At 41.2% G+C, this 17,031-nt stretch overlaps 1 protein-coding gene across 15 annotated transcripts in view; it reads left to right on the top strand.

Annotated features, from left to right (window-relative positions):
• Positions 1–17,031, top strand: part of katnal2 (katanin p60 subunit A-like 2) — a 39,230-nt gene that overhangs the window by 21,223 nt on the left and 976 nt on the right. For 9 of the 15 annotated variants that reach the window (XM_077623268.1, XM_077623265.1, XM_077623266.1 and 6 more), the window contains 8 exons: positions 3,489–3,566; positions 9,943–10,041; positions 13,131–13,194; positions 13,687–13,805; positions 14,616–14,707; positions 15,082–15,192; positions 16,634–16,796; positions 16,864–16,966. In XM_077623268.1, coding sequence (XP_077479394.1) covers positions 3,489–3,566; positions 9,943–10,041; positions 13,131–13,194; positions 13,687–13,805; positions 14,616–14,707; positions 15,082–15,192; positions 16,634–16,796; positions 16,864–16,966 — 829 coding nt within the window. The remainder of the gene's footprint in view (positions 1–3,488; positions 3,567–9,942; positions 10,042–13,130; positions 13,195–13,686; positions 13,806–14,615; positions 14,708–15,081; positions 15,193–16,633; positions 16,797–16,863; positions 16,967–17,031) is intronic. The other 6 variants (XM_077623271.1, XM_077623269.1, XM_077623270.1 and 3 more) reach the window with 5 other exon arrangements.

Here is a 17,031-nt window from a genome sequence, read left to right as displayed (position 1 = left end):
TGCCCAGAGGATCGTCGGCTGCTCTCTGCCCTCACTGGAAGATATTGCCAGCCCTCATTACCTCAGCAGAGCCGGGAACATTGTTGGGGACCCGGACCACCCTGGTCACAACCTGTTCCATCTGCTTCCCTCTGGCAGGCACTACCGGTCTCACAAAGCACGGACAAAGAGGCTTAAGGACAGCTTCTTTCCCACAGCCATCAGGACTCTGAATTTGCAGTAGCACGACACACAATCCCCTCTGTGTAACAACTTCGGGGTGAGGAAACATGAAGGACGTTGGGCGGTGATTTGCCTCCTGCTGGCTGACTGAAGGTAAGTAAGCAGACAGTGGGAGGTAAGTGATCCATTTTATTCTTTGTTGGCATTGGTGAGGCAAACCTTTTCGCAGTCGCCGGGAGTTGGTTGCGCTCGGGAGGTGATGCGATGTATCCATCACGGCAGAGTGCCAGCAAGTCTGAAACTATCACTTGGTTGGGCTTTTGCCTGGGAAAAGCACACTTTCTGGAGAAGCACTTTCAATTTCGTCATACGCAGCTGGGTATGATGACAATTAGGCTTTTGTCTAGTCAATGATGATGACAAGCCTAAGTCTGATTTTATTTATTTATTTTTATTCTTCACAAGTGTATGTAAACTTTGGACCACAACTGTATGTTTGCCACAGCCATTCTCATCACAAACAGGACTAAAACACTCTTATGCTCTTAAAAACATAAACCGCATCAATACTCTCTCACACGACACCAAGACAACAATCACGCATGATACACACCCACAAAGCAAATTATGCAAATTTTGCTCAAATGCGCTCATGTGTCAACTCCCTTAGTGCATGCATCATGGGCTTATGTAATAAAGGGCTCTTGAAGTTAAATAAAAGCGCGAGTGCGGAGAGGCTGGCCCGAAAGGGATTGGAGATTGGATTGGATTGGATTTGATAACTTTATTCATCCCGTATTCGGGAAATTTCATTGTGACAGTAGAAGAGGGTGATTAGACAGAACAACAAAGCAAAAGCACAAAGTAAATAGGATCATTAAGAATCACCAGATCAGATCATTAAGACAGAAAAGCAGCAAAAACACAAAACGAGCAAGAGTGGACGGAGCTACCGCCGCCGGCTGCCACTTGAACGGCGCCATCTTGGTTGCGGTAGCTAAAACGGATACAGAAGTTGGACAAAAACTGGAACCACACACAGGAAGTCTTCCAAAAGATGGGGAACTTCTGCAGACTGTGACCGAGGTAGAGAATATGCAGTCACTCTTCCAAGCTTATCCGCAGAGTTCCTCAGTAGTCTGGAGCTGAAGACAACAGCAGCAGAGCAGGACTCCGCTTCCGGCCTGGTAAGCGCCGACAGCTCTTCCATCTTATCGCATGATGGAATGGTTGGTCAGAAGCGTTGCTTCTCCCGGCACTTTTGTCCAGCTCCGAATTTCCAGCGGGATTGAGGTGTTGCTCCTTCTGCTGTGTATTGTAACAGCTAGTCCCATGTGTATGACAGCGTAGGCATGGCTGATGGTTCCAAAAAAGAAGTGGCAGAAAGAAGCCAGGCTAACAGAACAAAGAAAGTTGTAAAAACATTAAAGTAAAAAGTATAAAGTACAAAGTAAAGTAAAAAGGAATGTATTAAGAAATATTCAAATATAATTAGAAAAAAAGATAGAAGGGCTGTAAAACATGAAAAACAAATAAGAGTGGACAGAGCTACTGCCACTGGCTTCCGCGTGACGGCGTCATCTTGGAGTCAGGTCCCAAGAGCAACAGTGCAAACTATTGTTTGTAAGTATAAAGTGCATGGCACTGTTTTGTCACTGCCACGATCAGGAAGAAAATGCAAGCTATCACCTGCTGCTGAGAGAAAATTGGTCAGGAGGGTGAAGATTCAACAGAGAATCACCAAAAAGCAGATCTGCCAAGAATTAAAAGCTGCTGGAACACAGGTGTCAGTGTCCACAGTCAAGCGTGTTTTGCATCTCCATGGACTGAGAGGCTGCCGTGCAAGAAGGAAGCCCTTGCTCCAAAAGCGGCACCTTAAGGCTCGACTGAAGTTTGCTGCTGATCACATGGACAAAGATAAGACCTTCTGGAGGAAAGTTCTGTGGTCAGACGAAACAAAAATCGAGCTGTTTGGCCACAATGCCCAGCAATATGTTTGGAGGAGAAAAGGTGAGGCCTTTAACCCCAAGTACACCATGCCTACTGTCAAGCACGGTGGTGGTAGTATTATGCTGTGGGGCTGTTTTGCTGCCAATGGAACTGGTGGATTATGGAGAAGGAGGATTACCTTCAAATTCTTCAAGATAACCTAAAGTCATCAGCCCGAAGATTGGGTCTTGGGTGCAGTTGGGTGTTCCAACAGGACAATGACTCCAAACACACATCAAAAGTGGTAATGGAATGGCTAAATCAGGCTAGAATTAAGGTTTTCGAAAGGCCTTCCCAAAGTCCTGACTAAAACCCCATAGAGAACTTGTGGACAATGCTGAAGAAACAAGTCCAGGTCAGAAAACCATCAAATTTAACTGAACTGCACCAATTCTGTCAAGAGGAGTGGTCAAAGATTCAACCAGAAGCTTGCCATAAGCTTGTGGATGTCTACCAAAAGCACCTAATTGAAATGAAAATGGCCAAGGGACATGTTACCAAATATTAGCGCTGCTGTATGTATATTTTTGACCCAGCAGATTTGATCACTTTTTTTCTGTTCACCCATAATAAAGTCATAAAAGAACCAAACTACATGAATGTTTTTTGTGACAAATCCAATCACTCCATCAGAGAAAAATCAGAGTTGTAGAAATAACTGGAAACTCAAGAGAGCCATGACATTATGTTCATCACATGTGTATGTAAACTTTTGACCACAACTGTAGCTTCAGCCAAGAGATGTATGCACCTTGGTGGACTACCAATGGGTCCCCCTGCTTGTACTTCATTGAAAGTAAGTATGATAATAATAATGTGCGCATAACTAAAGGTGAGGAAAGCGTTCTTTAATAGCAAGGTCAAGCTCATACTTTGATGCAGGCAAATGTATAGAAAAAAACTGACAGATATCGTCATTACCAAAATACAATAAACATTTTATATACAGTACCTTCTGAAAGGATGGCCCGGCGAGTGGTTAGCTGTCAGCCTCACAGCTCTTGGGTCATGGGTTTGATACAAGGTCGGCCCTCACTGTCTGGAGTTTGTCCTTCCACTTCTTTTGTCACTTTATTACATTCATTACATTTATTACATGGACATCCCAACTCTAGAGGGAGGGGTGGATTACACAATTAGTTTAATTTTATATGCCAATTAACTCATTCAGTCACAGTGATGTAAAAAATAGTCAATCATTGGCAGTGAAAATTTGGAACCTTTTCCCGGAACAGACTGGAAGGGCGCAGGCAGCAGCGGATGACAATCCATTTAAGACTTTAACAGTTATCATTTTGAACTTGAGCTTGAATTTTAAATTTCTGCTCTCCGTGTAGGAGCGGCTGCTGAAGCCCCTTAGTGGTTTTTCAGGAATGAGTGGTGAGATGAAAGAACTTGCCGCAGTTATTAATAAGGTACGCACACATGCACTTAAGATTTAGTAATGTTTCTTTTTTTTAAATGTTCTTTCACCTCTGAAAAATAAAAATTGAGCCTTAAAAGTATCTAGTAGTACTAGTCTACTTGCAATATGCACTAGAAGCTGAAAAACGGTAATATAATCTTGTCACCCTGGGATGACAAAAAATGACTTGATTATGAATCTACTGAATCGGAATTCAAATGTATTATATCATGTTAATTGCTCTCAGCAGTCTTTCTACTATGTTTAATGCCGTGCTGTAGTGTAGGAGTAGCTTCTGAAAACCCAAAGTGGCACCGTACACTCATACACACACTTAAGATGCTGTTTTTTTCTATTGCAGTATCCCAACATACATGGGAGAAAAAAAATATTTGCATGGTCTTCTGTGGTTCTAATATTTATTACTCTTTGTATGTAATAGATAATGCACTTATATTGATATCATTAAATTGTATAAGGCGACCCGTTGGCTGAGTGATTAGCGGAATGTAAGAGTGGTTAGCGTGCCGGCCTCACAGTTCTGGGGTCAGTCCTCACTGTGTGGAGTTTCCATGTTCTCCCCGGGCTTACATGGTTTTTCAGATGTAGTACTCCGGTTTCCTGCCACATCCCAAAAACATGCGTGGTAGGCTGGTTGAACACTTTAAATTGACCCTAGGTGTGAGTGTGAGCGGGAATCCTTGTCCATCCCTGTGATTGGCTGGCCACGAATTCAGGGGTGTCCCACGCCTGGTGCCCATAGTCAGCTGGCATAGGCTCCTGCACCCCTGTGCTCCTTTTCAGGATAAGTGGGTTGGAAAATAGATGAATAAATTGTGGTGTGGCTGCGCAATGCCTAATGAATTAAGTCTTTACACCCCGTTGTTTCGTTTCCGTCATGTAAAAAAAAAAAAAAATGAAGACCAACAAATTCTCCCAGACAAAAGTGGGCAAACTGTGTTGTTTCCTGTTTTAATGCAAGTTTGAATCTGAATACTTAACTCATTAGCTGTCATTGACAACGTTAAGTGACCAATCCATTTGTAATATCCGGTTTTTGGTGTTTTTCAGAGTGTGGGAACGGATTAATTTGTACTGTATTTTCACACCTATAAAACGCACCGTATGATAGGACACAGTCTCATTTTCGAGTATATTTTCTGTTTTTTGTCAATACACTTCCGATAGGGCGCTAGTATGACACTAGGCTAGCGTGTTATGCTATCCGCTAGCGTGTTATGCTATCCGCTAGCGTATGTTATGCTATCCGCTAGCGTATGTTATGCTAGCTGCTAGCGTAAGTTAGGCTAGCCGGTAGCGTGTTTTTTTTAAAGACAGCACGAGCAAAACTAAGTTTGGTAATGCTTTATTGAGGTAAAAGGTACATTCTGATAAAGAGTTCAGCGTTCAACATGCTAGGCTCCTCTGTCAGTCAGAGTTGTGTATTCCGGAAACTTGATGCCAGCTTTGGCGAAAGCTCGAACAACAGTGCTGGCCGACACTTGAGCCCAGTCATCCACAATCCATTATAACTCGCGACATGCACCACTCCCAAGCCTTTGATTCTTGTTGGAATAATCCTTAGGTATTTCCAAATTCACAATAAAAGAGGCATCTGAAGTCATATCTTTGTTTAATTCTTGCAAGAAGAGAATACATCCATCTGCGACTCCGGTCAGGATAATTCTAACAACTCGAGGTCTCTCTCGCTAATTTATTCATAAGATTTTAACGCCATGCCCCACAGAAGTCTAAACATCTTTAGAGTCTCATAACAATTTATCACAGTCATCAAAACAATTGTAGGTCTGTCGAATCTTCCCAAGAGCGCCTGTTGTGGACCCGTCCTGCCCAGCCAAAACAGTCCACAGTTCCCAAGACCGCTTTGTTGTGGACCCATCCTGCGAAGCAAAACAGTCCACTGTTCCCAAGGGCGCTTGTTGTGGACTCATCCTGCGAAGCAAAAACAGTCCACTGTTCCCAAGGGCGCTTGTTGTGGACTCCTCTTCCGAAGCCGAAAAACAGTCCACCGTTATTGTTGTGAACCCATCCTGCCCAAGGCCATTCCCAGTCCTCTTGATGCGAACCAGTCCTTACTTTTGCAAGAGATGCATTAAAATGCCCTTTGTATTAATGTCAATAACTCTTCACTGCAAGTACATATAATATAATAATATTGATACACATCTATAATAATGATAAACCTAACATTCCCTCCTAATATATATGTGTACACAATCCCATAATCATTTTTTTTATTTATGACAAATACAAATACACTTGGGGGAAGTCCGTTGTCTCGATCTTTACCAGAATTCACCTTACTTGCATATCTGGCCTGAAAAAGGAAGAACAAAATCATTCTCATTCAACTCATTTCCATAATTTGCATCATCCTGGACATCAATGTTATCACCAGTAGGCTGTCTAATAAACAGATACAATCCTTGTAATTCGGAATTTGTTAGAGCTACTGTATCAACCCTAAGTCGGTCTAGCAAAAAGCGTAGCAGGGGATAAGACAATATCCACACATTGTTAAAGTATTAGCCAAAACAGCTATTGATATCACCTCGGTGAAGGCCAATTTTTTACATTTGGCGAAGGCCTTATCCCACCAGGGTGCCAGAAGGTGGATCGTTCCACTCCAGAGTGCCTCTTCGTTTCCGGTTCAGGGTCTGCAGGCCTTCAACGGCCCAGGTTAGGGACCCATTGGAGGACGTGTTGTTGAGTGCAACATTTTCAAACATTGCATACGCCCCCTGCTCCCTCAAGAGCACATCAACCGTCAGAAGCATATCAACCGCTTTGCGGTCCTGGAAAGTCATGAGACTGGTGGCTGCCAGCTGTTCCTTCATTGCAAATTCAATTTCTTTTTTTTGACATTGTAATGGATGTTGTTCATCCTATTCATATTTTTATTTGGCGTAACCCAAAGAAAAATAGACTCCTGCTGCAATTTGGCAAACCAACCCATAAGTCGGATCGCCATCCCTCGATGAGGCATCGTCGTCGAGAGAGGCCAGTCGCCGCACCGAAATTCCGAGCTGCCAATTGTATCTCCTCCATTCCAAAACAGATACTGGTAAAAACAGTGAAACCAAAGCACATAGTCCTGTTTCTTTTTCTTACAGGAGTTATATAATTTATTTGCCCCACTTCACCACCATAAGCCAAAACGTGGAATCAGTGAGACCGTTAATCTTGGACAATGGGCACACCATGTGTCATCTACCGCACCCAGATTCAGACCATGCCTGTAAGGTTCAAACAGGTAAAGTTAGCACAGTGGAAAAATTGACTTTTCATTCACTACTTCTGTAATAGGATAGACACCGTTTCAATATTTTCCTTTTCTTTACAAGCAAAACACTTTTTTCTTTTGTAAAAACACTTTCCCCAAAGAATGGTGATTGAGGGAGATTTTATATCCGATCGCATTTTCCCTCGTCTGGTCGTTTGTTTTAACCCTTTGTAAGAAGGTTTAGTCTCAATTGAAACGTTTGAACCATTGAAACCATATGGAGACAATAAAACCAATATACAAAGTTCTTTCCAATTAATATTGAAAGTTTATCTTACCCGTCTCCTCAACCGTTTCAACTGAGGGTACCTTCTTACAATGCAAAAGGTGGCTCTACATCCCCTTCTCGGCATGCTAGTGCTTCTTTATACTGCAGGTTGAGCACCTCCGTTGGTCCAGTCCGTTTCCTGTTGAGAAGCACAGTTTCCTTCTGCTAACCCAATTTGAATGCGTTTTCTTAAAGATTTTTTCAGTTCCAATCGTGCAGAGAATAATGGCGATTTGTATGGTCTACTAAATAGGATTTCCCTATGTTGTTGTCCTGTTGAACTCGTTATGTAGGCAGTGATTTCATAACGAGATATGGAACCTTCTGTCCATCCAGCCAACAATTTTGTTAGCACAATTTGGGTGCCATTATCACTATAAATCTTTGGAATTTCAGATTGTGCACTGATATGCCGAGTACAGGTTAAGCATGCTCTGCCACCAACTTAACCCTATAAGTTGTGTAGTGGCACCGTACAGAGGCCACCCTCCCCCCTGTCGAGACACAGGACTTCCCATGACTCAAGCTAGCTTTGTTAAAAGCAGCCCACCCAAGTAAGCTGAGGTACCAATTTGTTTTTGTTTGTTTTTTTGTTATTACCTCAGTGATCCCAAATCTCACATTTCGCAGAGCAGATTATTTGTTTCTCCACGTTAAGTTTCAAATGTGGAGTATTGCTGCTGCATTCCTGGCAAAAATTTCATTTGGTTGAAATTTGTTTTCTTTCTTTTTGTTTTTGTCCTAACCTGCTGCCGCCATCCTCGAAAGGCTTATTGGCGATTTCAGAAATCAATATCAAATTTCCAAATCCTTTTCCACCTTGATAATTGATTGTAGATTATATTTTGGTGGCTAGCCAATCAAAAACACAAAAAGACAGACCATCATCCACGCTCACACTCATAATCAGGGGAATTTAGAGTGTTCAACCAGTCTAGCACCCATAATTTTGGTTTGTTGGAGTAAACTGGAGTACCTGGAGAAAACCCACGAATTCTCGAGGACACCAGGAATACTCCACACTCTGGAAGGTCTGGATCCACCCCGCTTCCATTAGTAGATCCTCTAACCGCAAGGTTGATGCGTTAATTACTAGTCAATCAATTTGGGTCGTTTACCCATACATCAGTGGCCTGTAAATTTTCATCACAGGTGTAAACCACCATCCCCAGTGGGGCTTTTTGGTAGTACACCCATTTTTTTCTGCCCCATCAGCAATAATAATTCCAGAAGGAACTAGGTAATTAATGTACTAGATTCGCGTGTCACACATCTACAGATAGAAATTTGTTTTGCAAGTTCAATTGCCGCCGTTCGTTGCCTTAATCAGCCAGGATGAGCGACTGCCATGCGAGTGGCTCTGATTAACTCTTTGTATGCCAATAATGCAATAACGGAAAAGTTGTGTCACATTGAAACACACACACACACCCAAGTATATTAACCGTTTGAAAAAATGTACCTCAATTTTTCGCATTAAGTTATAACCTCTATCAGTTTAGCTGTTTGTACGCAGAATTGAGGTGGCAATAGTTTCACCTCTAAGGTTTGTTTTAGTAGTTGGCAATGTATCTCGCATTCCGTTCAAATTTTGCCCATTTCATTTTATTCCTAGACAACCCATCTACTTAAAGCATTACTCAAAGGTTGATACTTTATAATTTGGAGATGCTATTTTTGAACATAGACATTATTTCATCACTCGTTCCATACCATGAAAGGCCCCACCAGAATTTGGGCATCCAGTGCCAAAAGAGAGCCTATTTCTAAATTTCCCCCGAATTTTGCTGTAGATATGGGATTCTCATTCCCCAAATACCCCCAATTCTCCTCGTTGTTATATCGACATCGACGATTCATTCCAAATCGTCACCTAACTCGTGCGACGCTGCCTGCCCGATCTACTATGTTGGCCATCCGTTAGCAATCCGTTAACCAAGCTGTTAAATTGTGTTCGATCCATGGCTTCAGTCCTTTTTCCAAGCGTTCACACCCGCATTGTGTTGTCATTCACGTCCAGCATTTCCTCTGTATTGCTCTAATATGCTGTTTCTTTGAGTATTGAGAGTGTTTTTGAGGGTTAAAAGCTCTGCGAGCACACGGAAGTCAAATGCCTTGCCACTCGCCTGGGATGTTTTGATTGGATTTCCCGTAATGCTTGGAATGCACGGGGAGGCTATTTTTAGGGTGAGCGTCCGCTGGGCTGATCGCAATAAGTAGCGTGCTGGCAAGAAATAAAACCAGTCACTTAAGCGGTCAAGGTCATACAAAAATGGAATTTAGTGCACAGAGAAGGCCCACTGACCGATTGGGCACATCGACCATTTTAGAGAAAATTTTAGACTTTTAAGTACGCCCAATAGGTGTGAAAATACGGTATTTAGTTTTTTCAATGGGAAAAATTGATTTGAGATACGAGTAAATTGACATATGAGCTCGGTCCTTAAACGCGTTAAACTTGTATCGCAAGGTAATACTGTATTTTGATTTCAACTTTAAAAAAATGTAATGCAATTAGTTCGATAATTAAACAAATAATAACAATTACATTAATTGTACAGACTACATTAATGATAAAAAATACAAGTTTTTGAAATGATTTAGCTTGGTCTTATTTTGATTTTCAGTGTTTTAAACAGTGATGTTAACAGATTTAGCTGAATTCTGTACACTAGAGTGCAGCAAAGTTTCTGCGGCTAATTAATGAAGGACTTCAATGTTTCTCACCTGGATCTCTATGACAATGTTTTTTTCTTTCTATGTGAAAACTTCCATGTGAATCACTCCTTTTGTTTGTGTTTGTTGTCTTGAAAGGACATATATTTGCACAACCCCAATGTGAGATGGGAAGACATCATTGGCCTGGAGGATGCAAAGCGATTAGTCAAAGAGTCCATCATCTATCCCATTAAGGTGCGCCCACGGCTATTTCAGTACCGCATGCCCTTTGTCAATTTTGAATGCATCTCCTTTAAAGGCCGAAGCGAAGAGGAGGTCAGGTCATTTTGTTAAGTTGACATTTAATCTATATGTGTGATATTAGGGCAATGTCTGCATAGAGGGATATAGAGAGAAGGGGCAGACTTCCAAGTAAAATTTCTACACACACATCCAGATGTCAGCACTCTGACACTTTTGATAGATGTGATGACATCAAATCAGGTCATCTGCATCTACTTGACATTTACACACTGACATGAGGAGCGATGCGTCTATCTGCTTCCCTGCTATTCTCCTTTTATTGAATAACATCTTTCCGCCATATTCTGTCTCTATTATTATTCATTCTCTGGGGTATAAGGTCACTTTGGTCATTCCACACCACTCGTTTATCACCTTGCATTCATACTGATGTTTATATTTATTAGCAATGCTCATCCCGCCCTCCAAGAAAAAATTAGTATAAATGGCCTTTGCCACGTTTCACATAGCGGAGTTGGACCCTAGCGCAGGGAAGCAGGCAGACGAGGAGTGCAAGACATGGACAAGCATGACAAGTACACTAACAAGGTTTACAAGACAATTAGAAACACCTGGGTCACACGAGGGTGGTCTGGCGGATGAGTGGTTAGCACGTCAGCCTCACAGTTCTGGGGTCCTGGGTTCAAATCGTGGTCGGTGCAGCTGTGTGGAGTTTGCATGTTCTCTCTGAGCCTACGTAGGTTTCCTCCCACATTTCAAAGACATGTATGGTAGGCTGATTGGACACTTTCAATTGCCCTAGGTATGAGTGTGAGCGTGAATGGTTGCCTTTCTCCTCGTGCTCTGCGATCAGCTGGCCACCGATTCAGGGTGTCCCCCGCTTCGTGCCTGAAAGAAAGTCTGCTTGGATAGGCTCCAGCACCCCCCGTGAACCTTGTGAGGGTAATGCGCACACCTGTCAACCTCGGCCAATTGCTCCCCTTATTATTGACTGCAATTCCACTTATGAAGTGCTAATAACCAGGGCCTGGAAAATATTAATTTTTGTCAGAAATATAGTTGTCTCGCTAAATAAATCTATTTAAATTTAGGCCGCAGAAAATAAATATATTTAAATTTTCGCCGTAGAATTCAATAATTGAAAACTATTGCAATATATTTCTAAATCCAGTTTTTAATATTTAGCAAATTTACTTTTCGCTAAGTTTCAAGGAAATGTATCACATTTGGCTCCCTTTATAATTGAGTTTTGACATTGACGGAGCGCACCGTCTAGAACAGTGGTTCTTAACCTTGTTGGAGCTACCGAACACCACCAGTTTCAGAAGCACTTTCACCGAACACCATCAGTTTTCACTGAACCCTACTTTAGTGAAAAATAAAATATTTTTTTTTCAAATTCAAGATATATAAATTCCTTGCAGCACTGGTTGGCCAAGCAATGTCACGTGATCATCTTAAGCGGGGCATGTAATCGTGAATGGACATGATGAGTCGATGTGTCCTGACCTCCGTGGCAGGGGCTCCACCGAACCCCTGACACCGACTCACCAAACCCCTAGGGTTCGATCGAACCTAGGTTAAGAGCCACTGGTCTAGAACTTGCTCCGGGGCGCAGAATTCCTCGGTATGCCACTGTTAGGAATTCTCAAAATATATTTCAATAATTAGGCGAAAATTATATTGGCGCTTAGCGTGAGAAAATTGTTATTATTTTTTTACTGGGAAAAATAGATTTAAACCCCCAAAATTAAATTTTGATGACCCCTGGGACTACAACCCTGAAGTTCCCATCCAAAATCAAGAAGAAAATTGTGTTTTTTGGGTTCGCCGTTGTAGATTTATATGAAAAAATAGAAAACTATGGGGAACCTTCCGAAGGATTATAGATACAAGAGACGAACTCATGATCCCAAAATGGAGTCTCACCAGCGCTTCGTTCTTCTTGGACATGATGAATCAATGTTGAGGCTGGAATAACGTTCGCAATTAGTGGTGCGCAGCTCAAATCATGCGGTGAACGTGGGGAAATGCATGAGCCAATCAACTAGCTGTAAGTGTCCCGACCAATAATTAGCCGCATTGTGATCACGCGGATTACGCATGCAATACTGGCATGTGCGCACGTGCATGCGCTGTTCACAGCGCACACAGCATTTGACCTTGAATACATGGAGAAATGCGAGCAATGTGCGTGCAGGCATGTTTTTTTGCGCCCATGCATTTGTCTATTTCTCGCACGCTACGGAAAATGGTCGAGGGAAATTATTGGAAATAATTTTGGTTCCGTGACCAATAATTGATAATTTTCAGCATAAACAAATATAGTTACATCATGAAAGCCCAATTGAAAATAGATTTATGGCAACATAATGCAATAATTTCTACCAATTATTTATTGCCGACCCCTCCTTATAACCGTACAAATGCAACGCACGTAAAAGTCTAAAATTTTCCCCAAAGTAGACGTAGTGCCCAATCAGTCGGTGCGCTTTTTTTATGCACTAAATTCAAGATTCTGTATACGTATGTCGCTGTATGACGCTGACATCTTGAATGTTGCTTGCTGACGCGCTACATTTAGATAGTGAAAAGGCGGACATGTGAAAGGGGAATGTGCATGCGCATATCATGTTTAAAGCATGACAATATTAGCAGTCGATGATGACGTTTTCATCTGCTACCAATGACCGAGAGCATCCGGATTAGAGCCGAAATGGGTAAAAGGAGATCAGTTTTACAAAAAACGTACTTTAAAAAAAATATTTTCCCGTACAAAAGTTGTTATAGTACAGCCTACACAATTTGAAATGATAAAAAAAACATATCAAATATGGGAAAAACGGATAAGTTGATATGAAAGCGGTTCAGAAAATGAATGAATGAATGAATAGGTCACACGACATAATAGGTGAAACTAATGGGTAGTCACATGGACACATGGGAAAACACCCAAAATACAAAAACCCCAACAGAACTTGACATCCTTGCGCATTTAACTTCTACACGCACATAATGTAATTATAATTATGAAGCTTTTTAAAAAAAAATTTTAAATGACCTTATCCTTCTTGTCACAGTATCCCCAGCTTTTCACAGGACTCCTTTCTCCATGGAAGGGATTGTTACTCTTTGGCCCCCCAGGTAAAGAAAATAAATAAATAAAAAGAAAACATTTGACCTTTGGACTAATGTTGCAGTGATGCAGTTTTCTATAATGTTCAAAGTTGGCAATTTTTTTCACTTCAAAAAAACAATTAAGTCCCCCTTAATTATGACTAAATGGAAATTGGAATAAACTAATAGGTCCCATTGAACATTGACTCATAACAAGGAAGTTTTTATTAGGCTAAAAGCTATTGTCTGCTTGATATTTTGCCAAACATTGTGAGCTAAAATTCGAGTGCAAGCTGATATACTTGTAAAATGAGTGAAGTGACAATAAAATGGAATATAAAGGTGCGGTAATATAAGAGTACTTTGCATGGATGTGTGTGGTTAATTACCACATGAGCAAATGGTTAAATCATCTGATTAGGAATATTTACAACATTCCTCATCTTAAATTGATATTTAAATGTACGAGAAACTTACTAAAAAGGAAGTTTACTAAAAGTTTTGGACCCCTACTCCTAGGTACAGGTAAGACCTTGCTGGCCAAGGCAGTGGCCACTGAATGTAAGACAACCTTCTTCAACATCTCTGCATCGAGCTTAGTAAGCAAGTGGAGAGGAGACTCTGAAAAACTGGTCAGGGTATGTTCAATCAACACAGTCACTTGAGTTACAAATGCAAAGGTTCTATCAAATTTGCTCCTTTCCACAATTAAATGTGGTCAAAAGATAAACATTGATCTGTTGTTGCTAGCATAATTTGTAGAATTGCATGCATGTTTTTTTAAATTACTATTTATATCCATTTTCTGAACTTATCCTCACAAGAGGTGTGGGGGGTGCTGGAGCCTTTCCCAGCTAACTTTAGACAAGGAGACGGACAACCATTCACGCTCACATTCATACCTAGGGGCAGAGTGTTCAACCAGCCTACCCTGCATGCTTTTGGGATGTGGGAGGAAACCGGAGCACCCGGACAAAACCCATGTGAACTTCACACAGTGAGTGATCTGGGAGCAAACCCTCGAAACCAGAAATGAGGCTGAGGCGCTATGCACACGGCCGCCATTATTTAGACTATTTTTTTTCTTGAGTATAAAATAGTTGAACACTAAACTTCTGTTTTAATATGAATTTTGTACATTACAGTAACTGAAAACTAATTCTTAGACAAGATTTTGATTGTCTTGGTTTGCTCTCACCCACCAAATGTCTGAAAATCTTTTCATGCTAGACTGGCTGGCAGAATCGTTATTTTGTAGGGTTGTTGGTTATGGTTTTTGGAGAGATGAGTATTATCTTTGTCATAATCCTACTGTACGTAGAAAGTATAACATGAAAGTAAAATATTAACCTTTACCTACTTATAATCACTTAACTGGACCTAATCAAGACTTACAAATTTGATTTGGTTTGTTCATTCATTCTATTTGTATGTCTTGTTGTTCATAGGTGCTATTTGAGTTGGCACGGTACCACGCACCCTCCACTATCTTCCTGGATGAGGTGGATTCAATGATGGGCCAGAGAGGAAGCAACGTATTGTAAGTCGACATAATTTATTCCATTCATCTCATCAATATCTTCCCCCTGTCAAGTGTCTGTATGGGTTAGCGAAAATGAAAATTGGACTGAATTAGGGACGATAATTGGTCCAAATGTTGTGTGTTCATGCATCATTTGGGCAATATTGAATGTGATTGATTGTTGTCATCCATCAAGCTCTTCTAGTTAAACAATGGGAAATGCTATCTATTGCGTTGTTTCTTAGCTGGAAGTGGCAAGTCATTTTTTTTCTTGAAAAATGGTTGCTTGGGCTCTCTAGTTGGTATGTAAAAATGTTCCATTCAGTCTCTACACTGTTTAAAAAGTGGAGCCGTTTTTTTATGCATGCTCACAAAGTAGTGTGGGTTTTCAGAGGCGAGCATGAGAGCAGTCGTAGGCTGAAGGCAGAGCTTCTGGTCCAGATGGATGGGCTGGCAGGATCAGAGGACCTTGTCTTCGTACTGGCAGCCTCCAATCTGCCTTGGTAATATATGGCCATCATTTTCACAGGCTGTTAAGGTCTATCCACAAATCAAACTATTTTGATTCAGTGGTAAGTCTATTTACAAAATTAATTTGTTCCAGAAGTTTTTGTATCTTGGATTTTTCACAAGTAGAAGCATATTTCACATTGAGGTCGCATAATTCGTTTCACAAACTTTAACATACCCCTAAGCCCTATAAAAATGATAAAAGTATACAAATCTTGTATATACTACTATGGAAAAAAAGAAAGATAAAACATTTTCCAATAGGGTGAAATTGCGAAGGGCAGCCGAGCAAACATGAGGATGCATGTAAACACAATTTAAAATGATGTTATGTCATAGGCAGACGACACCGCCAGCTGCGGCTGATCAGCTAAGTCTCGCAGATGATTAAAATTGCCCGAAAATAAAAATTGCCAGAAAGGGGCTATTAGTCGGACAGTTGCGCTCAAACTCCACCCCATTTTGGGCTGGCTCTGGCAACTACCCGAATTGCGCCGTTTTCAGGTTCGGCTGGTGCCTTGCTAGCTTGTCGCATCCTGTGGCCATTACCCTATCTGACTGTCAGCCTACAGCATGCTAACCTCGGTTCCGGCATCCTAGAGACGCAGGTTCGTTCTTGTGAATGGGAGGCCAATGAGGTGTTGAGGGCAATGGGAAAGCAACTCTACTACAACAATTAAAAAAATATATACCAGGCACAGGAATTGTATATTTGTTTTGACATTTCATAACTTGTTTTTTTTTATGTTGGAACAGGTTTCCCATTGAAGCTTTTTTAAAAACTGAATATTTATGTAGAGATACCATTCATTGTATTAGCAATAATTAAAGGGTACACGGTCGATTGGTGGCCGGTCTTTTGGTCGCCCGGAAGGTAAGCGATAATTACCATTTAAATCGTTGCTCGAATTCCCTAAATACAAACTGCGAATTACTATTTAGTCATACTTAATGCCCTAGTAATTATTAGGCTAAAGAAAAGCTCCAAATTTCCCGGACTTTTATTGTTTTTTGTTGGAGAACTTGTTAAGACCCTGACTGACATAGCTTCTTAAAGGGACAACGCATGTACATACAAACTCTTATACACTCACACGTCGGCTCATGGCCATTGTTGGCTTTTATTGATGCGTAGACCGTGTTGTTTTACCTTGTTTTGTCGCTGGTCTTTTGGTCGCCCGTTGTCGCGGTCGGGGCGACCAATCGACCGCACACAAAGTGTTTTCCAAAATGTTCCTTGTAAAAACTACTGACAGGGCGGGACCTAAATGACTCTTAAGTGAAGTCCCACAGTTTGGATATGAAACCAATAATCCTAGACTTTCAATATTGATTAAAAATTGTGACATTTAAAAAGAAAACTGTTAGCAATCACAACAATGACTTAAAAACCATCATTTCTGAACATCATACTTGAAAGTGTTTGTCTGTCAGGGAACTTGATCAGGGGATGCTGAGAAGACTAGAAAAAAGGATTCTGGTCAGTCTTCCTCCCCCATCAGCCCGTGAAGCAATGATTACCCATTGGCTGCCTCCGGTCAACTCCACAGGAGAGTTTCAACTAAAAGCTGAGCTCGACTATCAACTTCTGGCAAAGGTAGAGTAATGTTTGATTTCAGGAACTCATACGGACTGACGGCAAAAATCTGTGTTTTTTTCCTCAGGAGATGAAGGGCTACTCTGGTTCTGATATTAGATTAGTGTGTAAGGAGGCAGCCATGAGACAGGTCCGCAAAGTCTTTGAGGCTCTGGAATCAAACCAGAATGGTAGGACACAATAAGTTCCATTCATACAGTTGCAAAAAAATTAAGGCCAAAATTCAGTCTATACA

This window comes from Stigmatopora argus, chromosome 16 (assembly GCF_051989625.1).
Source record: "Stigmatopora argus isolate UIUO_Sarg chromosome 16, RoL_Sarg_1.0, whole genome shotgun sequence".
Taxonomy (NCBI): Eukaryota; Metazoa; Chordata; class Actinopteri; order Syngnathiformes; family Syngnathidae; genus Stigmatopora; species Stigmatopora argus.
Note: the sequence above shows the minus strand (reverse complement) of the source record. Positions and strands in the feature narration are given on the sequence as shown.